The 14906-nt window shown below is 44.6% G+C and overlaps 2 protein-coding genes across 6 annotated transcripts; one reads left to right on the top strand and one right to left on the bottom strand.

Moving 5' to 3' along the window:
- Positions 1-1256: 1256 nt before the first annotated feature.
- On the bottom strand, positions 1257-5665 carry LOC123100861 (probable E3 ubiquitin ligase SUD1). 2 transcript variants are annotated; one of them, XM_044522705.1, is made up of 8 exons: positions 5458-5665; positions 4660-5091; positions 3886-4404; positions 3628-3809; positions 3315-3548; positions 2297-2454; positions 2058-2191; positions 1257-1970 (listed from the first exon to the last, which is right to left on the bottom strand). In XM_044522705.1, exons 2-8 carry the CDS (start codon positions 5014-5016, stop codon positions 1476-1478), a joined length of 2079 nt encoding a protein of 692 aa, XP_044378640.1. In that variant the 5' UTR covers positions 5017-5091; positions 5458-5665; the 3' UTR covers positions 1257-1475. The 2 variants fall into 2 exon arrangements, with proteins under 2 accessions (XP_044378640.1, XP_044378641.1); XM_044522706.1 differs by having other exon boundaries at positions 3886-4401.
- A 453-nt stretch (positions 5666-6118) lies between these two features.
- LOC123149169 (uncharacterized) lies at positions 6119-12109 on the top strand. 4 transcript variants are annotated; one of them, XR_006474449.1, is made up of 8 exons: positions 6119-6663; positions 6744-6952; positions 7047-7186; positions 8528-8641; positions 9506-9555; positions 9660-9801; positions 10095-10184; positions 11350-12109. XR_006474449.1 is itself a non-coding variant. In XM_044568732.1 (5 exons), exons 2-5 carry the CDS (start codon positions 9537-9539, stop codon positions 11597-11599), a joined length of 552 nt encoding a protein of 183 aa, XP_044424667.1. In that variant the 5' UTR covers positions 7233-8641; positions 9506-9536; the 3' UTR covers positions 11600-12109. The 4 variants fall into 4 exon arrangements, 1 of the variants encoding a protein (XP_044424667.1); XR_006474452.1 differs by having other exon boundaries at positions 10095-10191; XR_006474448.1 differs by having other exon boundaries at positions 10095-10235.
- The last annotated feature ends 2797 nt before the right edge of the window (positions 12110-14906 follow it).

Raw genomic sequence — 14906 nt, 5'->3', positions numbered from 1 at the left:
GACATGGTACGCCGCGGATCGGACACCGCCGGCCACCGGAGAGTGGATCGAACACCACGGCTCTGATGCCAATTGTCGTTGCCGGACTAGCTAGATCGGAGATGAGAACGAGAGAGAGAGAGGGTCTTTTCGCTGCGCTAACTGTCGCAGCTTTTCTGTTGTTCTGTATTCCTCATCCTTATGCGATTACAAAGCCTTAGCCAACAACCCCTCCCGACGCCGCGCTGTGATCCGCTGAGATCGCGCCATCCCACGATCGCGTCGCACGGCGCATACGACGTCCGAGAGGGTAAAAGGAAAAACATCAAAGAAAGGAAACTGGGAACGTGCACAGCGCACTTCCCGCCTAACTACTTGCATGGGCACGTCACATCAATCGTGCATGCAGTGTTATTCAACAGAAAACAAATATCCTAGCACTTGCATGAGCTTAGTAGAGCTAACAGAAATAAAGTCTCCATGATTGCGAGCAAAGTCAGAGCAACATACGAGAAGAGCGATATGATCAGAAGGAACCCCAGGCCGGGCAAGTTCGGCATTCGAGCTAAGGGGGCTGAGCGTGGTGTTGTTTGTTTGTCTCCACCCAAAGGCAAGGCTAGGCTCTTCCAAGTATCCCCTTATAAAGAGATAACAGACAGACGAGCAAAAAACTACAGAAATGAAATCCAGAAATAATTAATTAACCAAATAAGCACCCGTAGAAAGATGAGTGGGCAAAACTATGCCTTAGGAACCTGGCATGCAGCAGAACACAGGTGTAGTGCAGCAACTGTGAAACAAAAAAAAAGGAGGATCTGAACTTGTAAAACATATATTTGAAAGCGAGCAGAACACAGAGATCAGAATCATGAAGTTGCAAGAGAAAAGCTGTATATTACAGTATTACTCTTTAAATGTAGCTGCTGAGATGTGATGAGCAACAAAGAAAACATTAAATGGATAAAATCCTTTGCTCCAAGCACCGACTGCAAGCCAAATTCACAACAAAGGCAGAGGCTTAAAATTCTTAAGAAAACTCTGTAGTCTATAACTGAGTTGCTTGATCTTACATTTTTATCATGTATTCATGATTCTTCTTATGGATTTGGTTATTCATTATTCAAACAAAGCAGTCTTGGAGCGGTATAGTTGTGTTAAGAGTATTGAAAGTGAACGTTGATGTGCATGTCTATACTACTGGCTGCACAAATCATTGATTTTAGATTAGTCTTAACTGTACAAGAACGATAATCTGAAGGATTCCTTGCTTGGGACATTCAAAAAACTGTCAAACAGGCAAGCAATTCGTTCGAACCCAAAATGCGCCAATATCTACAAACTTTCGCCTGAAATTTATCTATCGTGCATCCTCTCATTCGAAACCGTCCTGTGGATTAACGTGGCCTATGCACTCGCTCACGTTTCTGCCCTTATTCTGGTCCCTGTCTGAACTAAAAACAAAAATAACTGCCAGAACTCTAGAAAAAGGTCTGAATTCAGCTCCCATCACCAACGTCTTCCAGCCTCCGGCCGACGGCGTAGCGATCCTCCTTGATAGAATCATGGAGCATGACACAGAGACCCTTGGCGAGCCAGCGGAGCGCGCAGACGCCGAGCCCGCCCGACCACGCAAAGCGGTAGGCCGTCGAGTTCACGGCGGCGGGGTAGCCCAGCCCCGGGAAGACGCCCCTGGCGAGCACGTAGGGGACACCCAGGGCAGCGAGCAGCGTAGCAACGACGGGTACGCACACGTCCTGAAAGAACCACCACATCGGCCCGAGTCCCGCGGAGAGATCCTCCTTCGCCCGGTCAAGTTTCGTATTCCACCTTTTGTCCATCAAGCACTTGATCCATAATTGCTTAAAGATCCTCCCCAGTAGCCAAGTGCGGAAAAAGCTTGTGGCTGGGAATTCATCGTCATGCCCGACGAAGAAGGGCGATATCAGTGATAGATCAACCAGCAAACCAGTCAGGAGCGGAACGACGACGCTCTAGCAGCAGCAGAGACACAGTCAAGTTACTCAGTCCTAGTGTAAAAATAGAACAATGTGTAAATGAATAGCTTATGAATTCCTCACCCATATGCAGAGAAGCAGGTGCCTCTGCAAAGCTAGAAGGCATGTCTCCCCCGAAATCAGGCGGGCGGATAAATCTCTACAGGCAGCAATAATGGTTGATATGATGCAGAGTCCAATCGCAACAGCAAACAGATCTACAAGAAGAGAGATTTGAACGAGTAAGCACGGACAAGAATATAAGAATAATTACTTCCATTGCAAGAAGGAAGTCCAACGATCGTCTCTGAACTGTCGCTCACCGTTGGACTTCAGTCCATCTGCTACTAGCAGCCGAGGGATGGCAAACAGCAATGCACGCCCAACTGAGACTGGAAGCAAAAGCACGGCAGAATTGAATATCACAGCAGCCAACCATGCTAGGACCGCTCGCGACACTGTTCGAACAGCAGCAAGTCTCCTGGTGCATTGTGCAAGAGGGTAAGTATATATCTGCACAAAGTTGCACGGCCAATGGCTCCGGATTTGCACAGAACTTTGATTGATTGATTGATTGGTAAAACAATAAATGAACAGACAAGTGTAGCAAATAAACAGAGATTAGGGGAAAATGAAACATTGCTTCTTTTCAGAGTTCAGAATGAAAAATTGGAAGACCAATGATGCAACAAATATAAGCATTATTTGCTTCTCAAAGAGCCCTTTTCACATGATCCATAGCGCCCTTACAAAAGCCACGTCAGACAGAAAAACCTTACTTGGATCTCAGTATCTCACTTAATTCACTAATAGAAGTTTGAGGATCCAAATATGCAATCTTATACTTCTGGAACATATAGCCTACTTGAACCACACTCCATGTTATACCTATGGACTATCATAAGCACCAAATTTTCAGAATGCCAAGGTGTCATCGCTTAATAAACTGGCAGTGAGAAGAGACCCAAATTGCAAGTTTTCTATATGGTAAAATTTTTACTAATAAGATTATAAAAAAATGATGCACTATCACAGGCATCAAAATGTCAGCATGCCAAGGTATTGTCGCTTGACACTGAGCAGAGATCCAACAGTAGATGATAATTCCCTGTGAAAGAGATGGACTGCCCCCTTCAACAGACAGGAGCAAAGATAGCACATGCCAAAACTACTGTCTATCCACCAGAACGGAAGTACCCCAAACAAACAGTGAACAGCGAAACAAAATGCAAGTAAAAAGATGGATCAAATTTTAGTTGAATGTAGATTCAGTCAGGCTAAAAAGGTTGAAATTAGTGCAGAGTCTGCAATTCCTGAATGAACGGAAGTGTCAGGGTTTACCAGTCGTCCTTAGCATCATCGCTGCTACCATACTGGTCTTTTGGCGCAACATTGTTCCCAAGAGGCTGTCCAGTAGTAACAAACCAATACCCCATTACCCTCTCCACTAGGGGCTCAAGGTATACAACTACTTTACCAATGAGATACCTCATATGAATAACACCAGAAAGTGACTCTGTAAAGTTTAGTGGCCCTTGCCAAACTGATGTGCCCTTAGCAGGATGATCGAAGTATCTACGATTCACAAATAGTAAAATTAATATTTTGAGTGAACACAAATACATAAGCTAGAGAACACAAATTGAATACTTACGGGATTTCTAGAGGGAACACCGTTGGTGCCAATAGATCAACAATTTTGATAGGAACAGAAATGACCAGAGCAATAAAGATAGTGTCGATAAGAAGATCAACAAGCCACTTCAGATAAAATGTGTATGATAGTTCGGAAACATTACGGTCGAGAAAGGGAGTGGCCACTCCTGGCCCCAATATCTACTAAAAGAAACACATGAATTCTATTCTGCATCACTAATGACATGATGAGATCATATGTAAGTATAATAAATACCTTGTGAAGAAATCGGGCTAATCTGCGGCGTAGATTCAAAAAGGAGAATCCCATAAGCCAATGAAGGGCAGCAGAAGCAAAAGATGAAGCAACCAGGAATTTGAACCTCTGAGACATTGTTGCACCAAACAATTTCGAAGTGCAGATACCAAGCGACCAGCCGAAGAACAATGGGAACACAATCACATTGTTTAGGATATTAAGAGAAACATTTGCAACAGTGGTTGAATTTACGATCCCTCTGAAGAATATAGGATGCAGACTTCTATAGAAAATTGCAATCACAAGGCGCTTGCCCCTCAAGTAGAGATAAAACGTATGCAACCCAGCAAGAGTTGCACCCACCTTAAAGATAAATCCATATCCAATTAGAAGGGTAGAAGCTGTTGAAGTGTAACAATTGATTTCATCCACATTGCCAACATTGAGACATGATCTTGGCCATAGGATTATCCTTCCCAGAGAGAATGGGAGAAAACAAAGAATACAAGCAAGGGCCATGTCAACTATTAACACCTGCTACACAAGATGGTACACTTTTAACTAGAGCCATATTATGCCGTGACCAACTGTAAATACACAATCAGGACAAAGACATTGGCAAGATTAGCTAAATTCTCAGGACAGAACTGCATTAACAGATGCTTTACTACGGTATTGGAAGCTACAATAATCTAATCAACCACAGAATCCCCATAGCATCAGAAGTTTAGAACAAATAAACAAATATAAGTAGCGGACATAGGATATTGGTTGAGAAATCAATAATCATACCACCAAGGAAACTTCAACAGCAAATATCGAAAGGACTTGCAATGCCTCATATAACCCAGGCTCCTGACTCTGAATCTGAGCTACCAGGCGCGCAACCCAGCGCGCAAATGGAGCTACAGAAAATGGCGCAACCAAGCGTGCAAGCTCCACGCAGAGCGCAACTGAAGCAGGGATGCAGGTCCATGAGGCCACGGATAGGCGCAGGGAGAGCAGATGGTGCGCTCGGGCAAAGTCGGTGGCGAGTGCGAGGCGCCATGCCCAGCAGGTGGTCAGCGGAACGACAAACTCCCAGACAACGCAGATGGCGAAGAAGAGGGGGAGCAGCAGCCCGATGAGCTTGCTGGGCAGACCCGCCATGAGCTCGGGAACGGGCAGCCTCTCGGGGGCGTCCGCGGCGTAGAGAGGCCGGATGGAGATGCGGCGTCTGCACACCTGCGATGATACAAAGAATGGCCGTGCGCGTCAGCGTCGCATCACATCGAAATGGAGCTGGAAACTGGAAAAGGAATTCAGCACTACCACAATCCACAACAACAATATGACAGGAACGTATTACTACATTGCAGAGAGGGATATTTTCATCGGGGAATCATGGAGATTGGCAATGCAGCATCACATAAACACAGCATCTAGTGGTAATTTTTGCTACTGAAATCTAGGCTAATCAGGATGAATCTAAACGAGATTGGAAAAAGAGAGATAATGAATTAAGCGCGCGTATACCACTTACCACACCAACAATATGAAACGGAAACCCTACCGGGAAGGGGGTGGGGGTGGGGAGGGGAGAGACGATACCTCGCAGCGGGGGAGTTTGCGGCGGCGGGCGATCCATGAACCTCATGCTGCCGCGGCAGCCGCAGGGGCGGCGCAGGGGCCGGTCCGCGTCGGCGGGGAGGCGGCAGATGCGGCACTCCTCCTCGTCTTCGTCCTCGTACCCGGGTCCGACCGCTGGTAGGAGCGCCGTCTCCGGCGAAGGGGTGGCGGCCGCGGCCATTAGCTTTCCTTCGGGAAGCTTCTGTGTAGGGCGGTGGAGGTGTGAGGGTGTGTGTAGGCCGGTGGAGGGGTTACGTCGGCCGTTGGATGCAGATCCAACGGCTGAATCTACTTGACTAGAGTTTTCTCAATTTTCATTACTAGTCATATGCAATCCCCTTGTTAGAGTCCAGACCAAAATGAAGCTCTCCCGTGCGTTTGGATTTTCAGCCGTCGGATTAGCCTTCCAAGCTGATCGGGGCCGTCGGATTTTTGCCCAGAGCGATCCTGGCCGTCGGATCTTCGTCTACATCGATCCTGCCCGTCGGATCGAACAAAACACTGTTGTGTGGTGCCACCGCCTGTAAATCTCATGCCCCACCGAGGGTATTCTTGTCTTTTTGCATCACAGGAGAGGGGGTTGATAGGGCGCCGACAGCGTCATCCTCTCCTCATCTCCTCACTTCCCCCCGCTCCTCATTTCCCTAACCCTAGCCCATTCTCCACGTCGCCGCCGCCACCTCCCGTCCCCTGGCGCCGCCACCATGCCCACTCGTCGTCGCTCCTTCCCCTCCTCCCCGCCCTCTCGCTGCTCAGCAAGAGGAGCACGGCTCGCCGCTGGCCCTCACGCACCGCCTCCCTCCTCCTCTCCTCCTCCGTGTCGGGGCCGGCTAGGGTTCGCACTCTCTCTCTCTCCCTCGGATCTCTCTCCCGCAGCCGCCACGCTCCCTCTCTTCGGCCTGAGCCTCCAACTCTACTATGTCCTGACCAGGATGATTTCATCAGAGAGTGGAGCGGGGAGCCGGAGAGCGAGCCTCTCCTTTCAGTGCCGCTGTCGCTGTCGCTGTCGAGGGTTCTCGCGCGCGTGGCGGGGGTTCATTCTAATTCGGCCCTGCTCTGCTCTAGCGGCCGGGTTTAATTCGGCGGCGGCGGCGGCATCAGGTGGCGCTGAAGTAGGAGGTAGATTGTGGTGGCGTTCAGGGACTCGCTCAAGGTGCTCGAGGTTGACATCCAGCATGCGAACACCCTGTGAGTCCTCTCCCTCCCTCCCTCCCTCCCTCAGTCCACCGCCCAAAATTAAATAATCCCCTTTCCTCAATTTCGTCCAGGTTTGGAGCGTGTATTGTTCACCATGTCGTGAATTCATCTCTGGCGGTCTGCCACAGGCCGTCCGAGTGCTCGAGGGACTACGACAGGGCGTGCCTGCAGATGCGCATGTCCTACAGCCCCGCCATGCGCATCTTCCTCTTCCTCATGAAGTGGACCAACTGCAGCCTCGCCGGCACGATCGGCCTCCTCAGGATACTCTTGTCCATCTGTCAGTCTGTGTGCCCATGTCTGTGGTTTCGTTCCATAATTTGTGTCATACTAATTGCAGAGATATTGAGCCTCTGCTTCCGTTGTTTCTGCAGGTTTATGTGGACGGCACCACCACAATGTCCACCCATGAAAGGAAGGCCAGCATCAGGGAGATAAACGCTCTGTACATAACTGAAAACAATAGCAGATGTTCTCACTATGGTAAACGCTTTGTTCATCAATTTGTGTGCAGGTATGGACCGGTGATGTTTTTGACGCCCATTGGGCCATTACCACATGGATGTGTATTTTGTGTGTGCCAGTTTGCCAGTCAGTGAGTGGTGGATAATATCCATATGCATATTTCATCAGTGTAGCATGTGATCAGCAATAGACAACTCTTGTGCGCTTATAAAATGATAATTCTATTGATTTTTTTGGGATTTTGCAATTCCTATGGAATTAAGAGCCCATGTATTGGCCTATCCCTGTTTATTTTTTTTGGTGCACTTCCATTTCATAATTAAAGCAGTACACAATTATGTATGAATGTTTCAACAGAACTAGAATTAGTAAACAGCTGTCTGCAAAAGATATTAGCTGCTTCATTTTTGGCCTACCTTTTGGGCAATGCCATCTCCACAGATCTGAGCCCAATTTTTTGAATATACATTCCATCCTTATTTTGGGACTGTTGTTCGCTGTGACTTTTTGGCAGTGTCGCTTCCATAGGTCTGAAGGCAAAATTTTAATACATGTAAGATATACATCCTTTTTTTGTTCTTTGAACTGTTGTTCGTGCCACAGGTTACTTTTAAGTTCGCTTTGCCCACCCACAGTTTTGGTTCATGGTGGACCTTGGAGTTGAGAAGCTACAATTTTATTGACGCTCAAGATTTTATAAATGGCATCTGCAGAACATCTGAAAGAATTTTGAAGTGTGTATTTTGTTTCAGTTTCATTCGCTCTTTCTTTATCTTCAGTTCTTCAGTCTATCTTAGAGGTAGAAGATTGTTGTCTAAGTCTGTCAATATTGCTCAATATCCCAACTTAATTCAACCATTGTTTGTATCTCTTTCCTGAACGCCATGAAGCAATTTATTTTCCGGAGCTGCTTTATTTATTCCATTACTTCTCTTCTGGATTTGGCCGGAGTCCTTTGCTTCAAGCTCTTGCCCCTGATGGAAAAAAGTTCATGCTTTTCATTTGCTTCATTTATATGTTACCTTGTGATTTTTGGTTTGACTCTTCTTGACCATTCACATTTGATGTTTAGATAATTATAATCTCTACTCCTGTAACCTTTCCAGTCCTTGTGTAGTCATTATTTCCCCCTCTTTTTTTGTACGTATATTCATAATGTTCGTGCTTAGTTTCAGAAGTGAACACTAAGTTCTTCGTTCACTAGATTTTATTTAATGTTTCATGAACATGGTCCGGTTTTCACCTTAGGTTCAGTTACATGCACTGTTTTTCGATCTATGTCGCTCTATGGGATGCATTTTTTTCCAGTTCTCCTTTTTGTTCTTGTGCAATTTTTATATCTGGGATCATAACACTCACTCTTTTTCATGTGTAATCTGTGGTCATCCAGAAAATACCAAAGGATGACCGGTGGGACTACGGTTTGGCGAGCAGAGCTTTACTAGGACTGAGTATGACGAACAAGCATGGATGCAAGAAATTTCCCCTGAAAATAGGACTTGAGGTTGGTACGGATGTCCTACTTATACTCAAGGCGAACTTTGGCGATTATCTGTACATGATAGTTTGCCTCCATGACCATCGAGCGGTTCATAGGTCCTCATTGAGGTTATCTTCAGTTCATTAGTTTTCATCTCTGCTATGTTAGCTCTTTTGTGAGGGTCCAATTTGCTGACCGCCTTAGAAGAAACACACTTCCAACTATTTCTAAAGCTATTAGATCAAAAGATTAAGTAACTTATGTTGTTATGATGATAAAGAAGCTCTTGGGATATTAAAGTATGCCAAGAAACTATTGGCTCCTTTTATCATATAGCTTGTCTCTCCTATTTTCACAACTGGTCTAGCTTGCCTGATTGTTCCTCCATAATGTAGAGAAGTTTTTAATATGCCATTGTCAAAATATCTTATGTCCTTCCTGTTTTGTAGTGGCAAAGAAACAGGGGCAATTCCCCAATATTATGTGCTTATTTCTGCAGTACTTCATATGCAACAGTTCTACTAATGTTTAATGATTCTGGGCATTGCTGTGAGAGAAAGCATGTATCAAATTTTCTATTTCCCTGGTTTTCAATCCGTTTCATGCTTCCATCTCTTTAGCTCAGTACCATTACTATCTTGAAGATGAGTTTTTCTTATCCAATGGAAGATGGATTTAAGATAGAAATGTGCATTTAACCATTTATCGTGTTTCTTCCTTGAAATGTTATGCATAATACTTTTCTCTTGTCGTAAGACTTTTTTTTACTTCTTGCCAATTGGTTTGGTGTTTTGTAGTCATGCGTCATCTTTTGGTGTTTTGTTTGTTTGGTGATGTGGGTGAGTTGATTTCTACCTGATTTGTTCCTTGCCATCCTGATCTGTGTAGCGTTAAGCATTTGAATGGAGCACATATAGGCATGCCCCGGTTCATTTTAGGTGAGTGTGGATCTTACATTGTTCTGTTTTTACTAGATGTTTATTCGCCTGTTGTGATGGCATATCTGATTGTTTATATTGTTTGACATGTATTCCGTGCACAGAGTCACTTGGTTGTTTGATGCGTTCGTGCTCGTCGGCGAGACGGTGCAAGGCGCAACTCCGATGCGGTTCCTCGCTGGTTGGACGGCATTCAGGCGCAACCCCGGCGCGCACTGAGTACTGCCTTGGCTATAACCTCCCTCGGTGAGCTCCATCTTCCCAGATTTGACCGAGCGAATTTGGGTTCTGCCTCTCCAGGATTAGAACTGTAGTTATTTCCTGTCATGTAATACTGTTTTCCATCATATTTATTTATTTAAATCTTGAATAGGGGAACTATAAGAATGCAAATCAATAAGAGTTGTTCATATTTTGCTAGCAAGTGCATGCTATTATTATTACGGTGGAGTACCGCTTGCTGAAATATGTCTTCGACATCTATTTTAATTTTTTGTTTCAAGGTAGGAGACTGATATGAACTGCCAATGTTTTAACAGAAATTCAGTTCATATGAAAGAAAAGAAAGGCATACAGTACCTGGCATTGACATTGGGAGCATGGGCTACTGCTCGCACCTCTACCTACAGGTTACAGGTTCCTTCCTTTCCTGCGAAGGAAGATTTTTGTTACTCATTCAGGTGTTGTCAAATGCTCCAGAATTTTATTAACTCATACGAGTGTTGTCAAATGCTCTAGATATTATATAGTCCGTTCTACAGGGTGTTGTTTGTGTGATTTAGTTGGAGAAAATAATCTCTACCTACAGTTACATTAACTGGTACCACCATTGCTGGGCATTGATTTCCAATAGAAATTCTCTCCTCGAATGTTTGTAAAAACAAGGGTGCAGTGAGGCTCAACTAAAGGAATGCCTGGAAAGTTGCATACTCTGTGAACCATGTATGTCCTGTGTTTATTCAATATTTGGTCCTATATTTTCAACTTTTGTGTCTACTTGAGAAAAGGAGGAAAAACTACGGTTCAAAGCCTTTTATAAAATGCATGTCACTTTATTTTCTAAGATATAAAAATTACTTGAATTATCTGTAGCATACTTCTCTGTCATCCAATATAGGTCTCCCATGCGATCTAAATAAATATCAAGGATATAATTAGGCACACATGTCACTTTCTTTCTTAACCTGTATGAAGAGATAAGAAAACCTGTATTAGCAAAATCGTTTATATTGTTAGTCGAGCAGTACACATGTATGAACAAAAAAGGGACATGTATGAACAGAATCGTTCAATAGTTTTAGTCGAGCAGTATATAGAAAAACCGGCCCAAATGCATATGGAGTATTCAAGCTGAACAAGCCAATTGGATGGTAGAATATGCTATCAGGCTTAAAGTTTATATTGATTGAAGAGAAAATAGAGAAAAGTAAGGGCTGAAGCTAAATAGAAATATAGGATACTGCCATGCATGTGTTTAACTAAACAACAAGCATTCATTTGTGCACTTCCTCATCTAAAATAATCATATCATTTCTATTATCCTTTATCTCACATTCTCACCAGTGCACTGTGCCAGTCAGTGGTCCTGCTATCTAAACTTCATTGCTCTTATTTTGATTCATTTCTTTGCAACATTTTATTCCTATTGTAGCCTTCAATCAGTTTTAGCCTTGAATCATTCTGTATCTTTAGCCTTTAATCAGTTTGCATTTCCTCCTTATTTTGATACATTGCTCTACCACACTTTATTCTGATTGTGTTACAAGTACTTTAATTGTAAGTGCATGCTTACAGAGTTCTATCATGCACAATCATGTATGCACACCGGTCTATCCAGAAGATTAGGTCGGGGCCCTCTCTGCCTGGGCCGCCAGCTCCTCGGAGGGCCGCATCCGGCCTGCCGCAAGTACACCTAAGTTGTCGCCTCCCCGGGGGCTGCAATTGGAAGTGGATGACCAAGGAGAAGGTGCACAGTGGGGGCCAGACGCTTAAGTGGGAGGCGGAACTCGCCTCCCCCAACGACGACGGCTTCGATCTCAAGTGAAAGTGGGAGGCCAAGTCCAAGCCCGTCGCTGTCGGCAAGGCTAAAACCAAGTGGGGCACCGAGAAAGCCAGCAAGGATGAGAAGAGGCCGGCGAGGAAGTGCGTCCAGAGCAAGGAGATCCCCGCTGGCTGAGACGTCCAGATCGAAGTACTTAGCAGAAAAGATGAGATTTTTGTGGGGGTTTGGCCCCGATTTGAATGAAATGTAGGATTTTCAGTAGTCCAGTAGCATACTCCAGTACTTCTTTTAACTATATCTGATTATAGATATTTTATATAGTATCATATACTGTTAAGAAACAATTTTGCTTTTTGCTTGACATTGATGTGGTGGTGTTTTGTCATATTTTTATACCATGTCTTCAGGATTTTCAGTTCTTTTGCCGTACATAACATGTCACAGCCCTTCAGGTTTTTGGGTTGTTCTTCTGCCATTCCATCTATGTGTGTGTATGTTCTTGAAAACCATTAGGATTTGCTTTTGGTATATCATGTGACATTTTCTATGACATGTTCAAAGTGATGTAATTAATTAACCAAACTATTACTCCTATTAGTGCTTAGTTCCTCCTATACTTTCTTTGAGAAATTCTAATGATGGAAGCAATGGTCTATATTTCCTTCAATCTGTGGAATATATATTGTGTAACCAGTAGTGGACTGGGTGGGTGTTGCTATCGTGCTTTGCTATTCAGGTAACAGCCTGAATTGAATATGAATCGTGTTCTACCAAGTTGGATATAATGTCACTGCATTGTAAATAAGGTTATTATATGCTGCAATTCTTCATTGCTTTTGGTATGATGTCAATTTATCAAATTTGAAGCGTGACCTACTGTGTTGGATGGTTGCTGGGTTGGATATGACCGCACCCGGCAGGGGTGCAGGGTGCGGCAAGCCGGACTTTCTATCTAGTGGACATATTCATCTTGGATGATTTTCAGAAGTCCCTCAAAGAAAGAGGAATGATCTGTAGAAGGATAATCACCAAACTGCCAGATGATTTATAAAATGCCGACGTGTATCAAAAATGTTGATTACGAAGAAACTATTTTTTGCATTTCAGCGGAATATTTTCATTGTCCACGGGAAGCAAATCTTGTTGCGCATGTGTTAATTGGTCAAGTAGAATCTATTCAAGCCTTTGGTTCAAAGGAACGTAGCAAAGGAAAAATGGACGAAATAGTCCTTTCGTCTCGGTTTCAAAGAAAAAACATAGGAATTTTACAATACAATGGAACCTATTTTTTTAGTTTCCTACGCACGAAGAACAAGACTTAGATCCTTATTGGCATGATAACGCGCTAATTATATCTTTTCATGTGGTTTGATTTTTATTTGATTTTTTATTAGAATTCCCATGTTTTTCCTATTTATGTGAACACAACATTGAAGTTTGCAAAAACATTGTGTTTTCTAATCCTTTGCATTGCATGCATTCCTATCCAATTTCTATGTTTTGCTTTGGATGGCTTAATTAACAATATATTGCAGCTTAGCAGTTGACCATGTATGCAAGCATAAACATGATAAATTCTAACGACGATGCCCCAAGGTTATTATTGTGACACCCCAAAATTTTGACCTTGTTTTAAGGGAATAAAATTTTGCCAGGATTTAAAACTTTGAATTTTTGAGCTCCTTTTTGATTTTTGTTTAAATCATTTCCTTCCCTGTTATGATGAGTTTTTCCCAAAAAGAAAACTTTTCAAAAATGTTGTTGGACTTGTTTAACCTCTCAAGAAAAACTTTCCTGTTATCAGTGTAACTAATTAAATAATTAAGTTGCTTGATCTTTATTTTCTTGAAAAGGGTTTTCAAGGTTAAATGACCATATTTGAACTACAACCATTTGATAGATTCACTTAAAATTTCCACAAAAATTTGGAGATGTCTTGTGATGTTTTTAAATCACTTTTATGCAAAAATATATTTCATTCATGAAATATTTTGAGCCCTACTCTCGATTTTTCTTCTCTGGTCCAGAGTGCATTTTGCACTGCAGCCCATTTAAATATTTCTTTAAAACTTCTACCAAAATTAAGGGAGGTCAGTAGGAGCCTATTGTTTCACTTTGTGCAAAAACCTAATTATGTTCTTTGAAAAATTTGAGTGAATCAACCTCATTTCCATTCTGGACCAACTTGAGGATTTGTACAGCAACCACCATTTTAGTTGCTCCTATACCCTTAATTATTTCTCCTAGTTGTAGTCCCCCATGTTAAACCCTTAAGTCCAGGAGCATGCACCTTTCATATCATTTTTGGTTCATGAAATAATGTTATTTATTTCCTGTCCAGAAATGTAGTTTTGTAAAACTTGCACTAGCAAGTTTCCCCTTTTGTCCAACTAACCTCACCACTCTCTTTTGCATCTAAAGAGACCCCCATCTGGAGTTTTTGGCCACCCCAAGACCTGCCTAAGTGCAGGTGGCATTTTGCCAAACACCTGGAGAGCATGGCCAGTTCTGACATGAGTGTGGCATTGCACTGTGAACTTGCACCTCTGATCAGACCAGCATGTCCACTAGACTCCCCGTTCCTCCTAAACTCGATCTGGTAAATCCCATCCTCACATGCAACCTGTAGCTTGCCTCGGCATTGTGTCGAACACCTGGTGTGCGTGCACTGGACGCGCCCAGAGCGCGCGTATTGCAGCCGCGCGCCCGAGCCGACACGCTGGCCCCACGACTTTGGCTCGCTCTGAAGCACCTCGCCACGCACTCCCTTTCTCTCCGCTACGCGCCAAGCAGCCCCCGCCGCGCCCGGCAGGCCAAACACTAGCCGCCGCCGCCGCCCGACAGCCCTGCGCCGTGCAGCGCCGCCCAAGCCATCCCGGCTCGCCACCTGGCCCCTGGAGCAGTGCCCTCTCGTCCACTAGCTCTTGCCGTCATCCCCAGCCGCGCCACGTTGCCCTGCAAGCTACAGCGAGGCGGTTCGCCGGAGAGCTTATCCGGCCGCCGCGGCACCGACCTCGACGAGCTATAAGAGGAGGCCCCGAGCCACCCCGGGCACGCAGGAAGCCTTAGAGTGCTCCCCTAGTCCTCCCATGGCAGCCAATCGACTCGGGGAAGGTCTTCATCCCCATCTCCGGCAACGGCAGCCGCCACCACTGCCCCGGCCAATTCGGCACCACCAGGGCCTCCACACTCTTCGTTCTCTCCACCAAGAACCCCCTCATCCTCCCGTAAACCTTCCCCCTACTCCATTTCGATCGAGAACCACCGCCGCCCCGAAACCACTTTTTCCCGAAGCTTCCCTCCGCCGAGGAGCTCGCCGCCGACAGCTCACGCCGTCCCCGCCGACCCA

The sequence above is a fragment of the Triticum aestivum genome, chromosome 1B (genome assembly GCF_018294505.1).
Source record: "Triticum aestivum cultivar Chinese Spring chromosome 1B, IWGSC CS RefSeq v2.1, whole genome shotgun sequence".
Classification (NCBI taxonomy): domain Eukaryota; kingdom Viridiplantae; phylum Streptophyta; class Magnoliopsida; order Poales; family Poaceae; genus Triticum; species Triticum aestivum.
This window is presented reverse-complemented; position numbering and strand designations above follow the sequence as displayed.

Coding starts and splice junctions, on each gene's coding strand:
- LOC123100861 (XM_044522705.1), bottom strand. CDS start 5,016: ATGGCGGGTCTGCCCAGCAAGCTCATCGGGCTGCTGCTCCCCCTCTTC. Junction 4,405..4,659: donor CTGTTGAAGTTTCCTTGGTG/GTATGATTATTG, acceptor CATCTTGTGTAG/CAGGTGTTAATAGTTGACAT. Junction 2,192..2,296: donor AGATGGACTGAAGTCCAACG/GTGAGCGACAGT, acceptor CTCTTCTTGTAG/ATCTGTTTGCTGTTGCGATT.
- LOC123149169 (XM_044568732.1), top strand. Junction 9,802..10,094: donor CTTGGCTATAACCTCCCTCG/GTGAGCTCCATC, acceptor ATGTTTTAACAG/AAATTCAGTTCATATGAAAG. Junction 10,236..11,349: donor GATTTTTGTTACTCATTCAG/GTGTTGTCAAAT, acceptor GCATGCTTACAG/AGTTCTATCATGCACAATCA.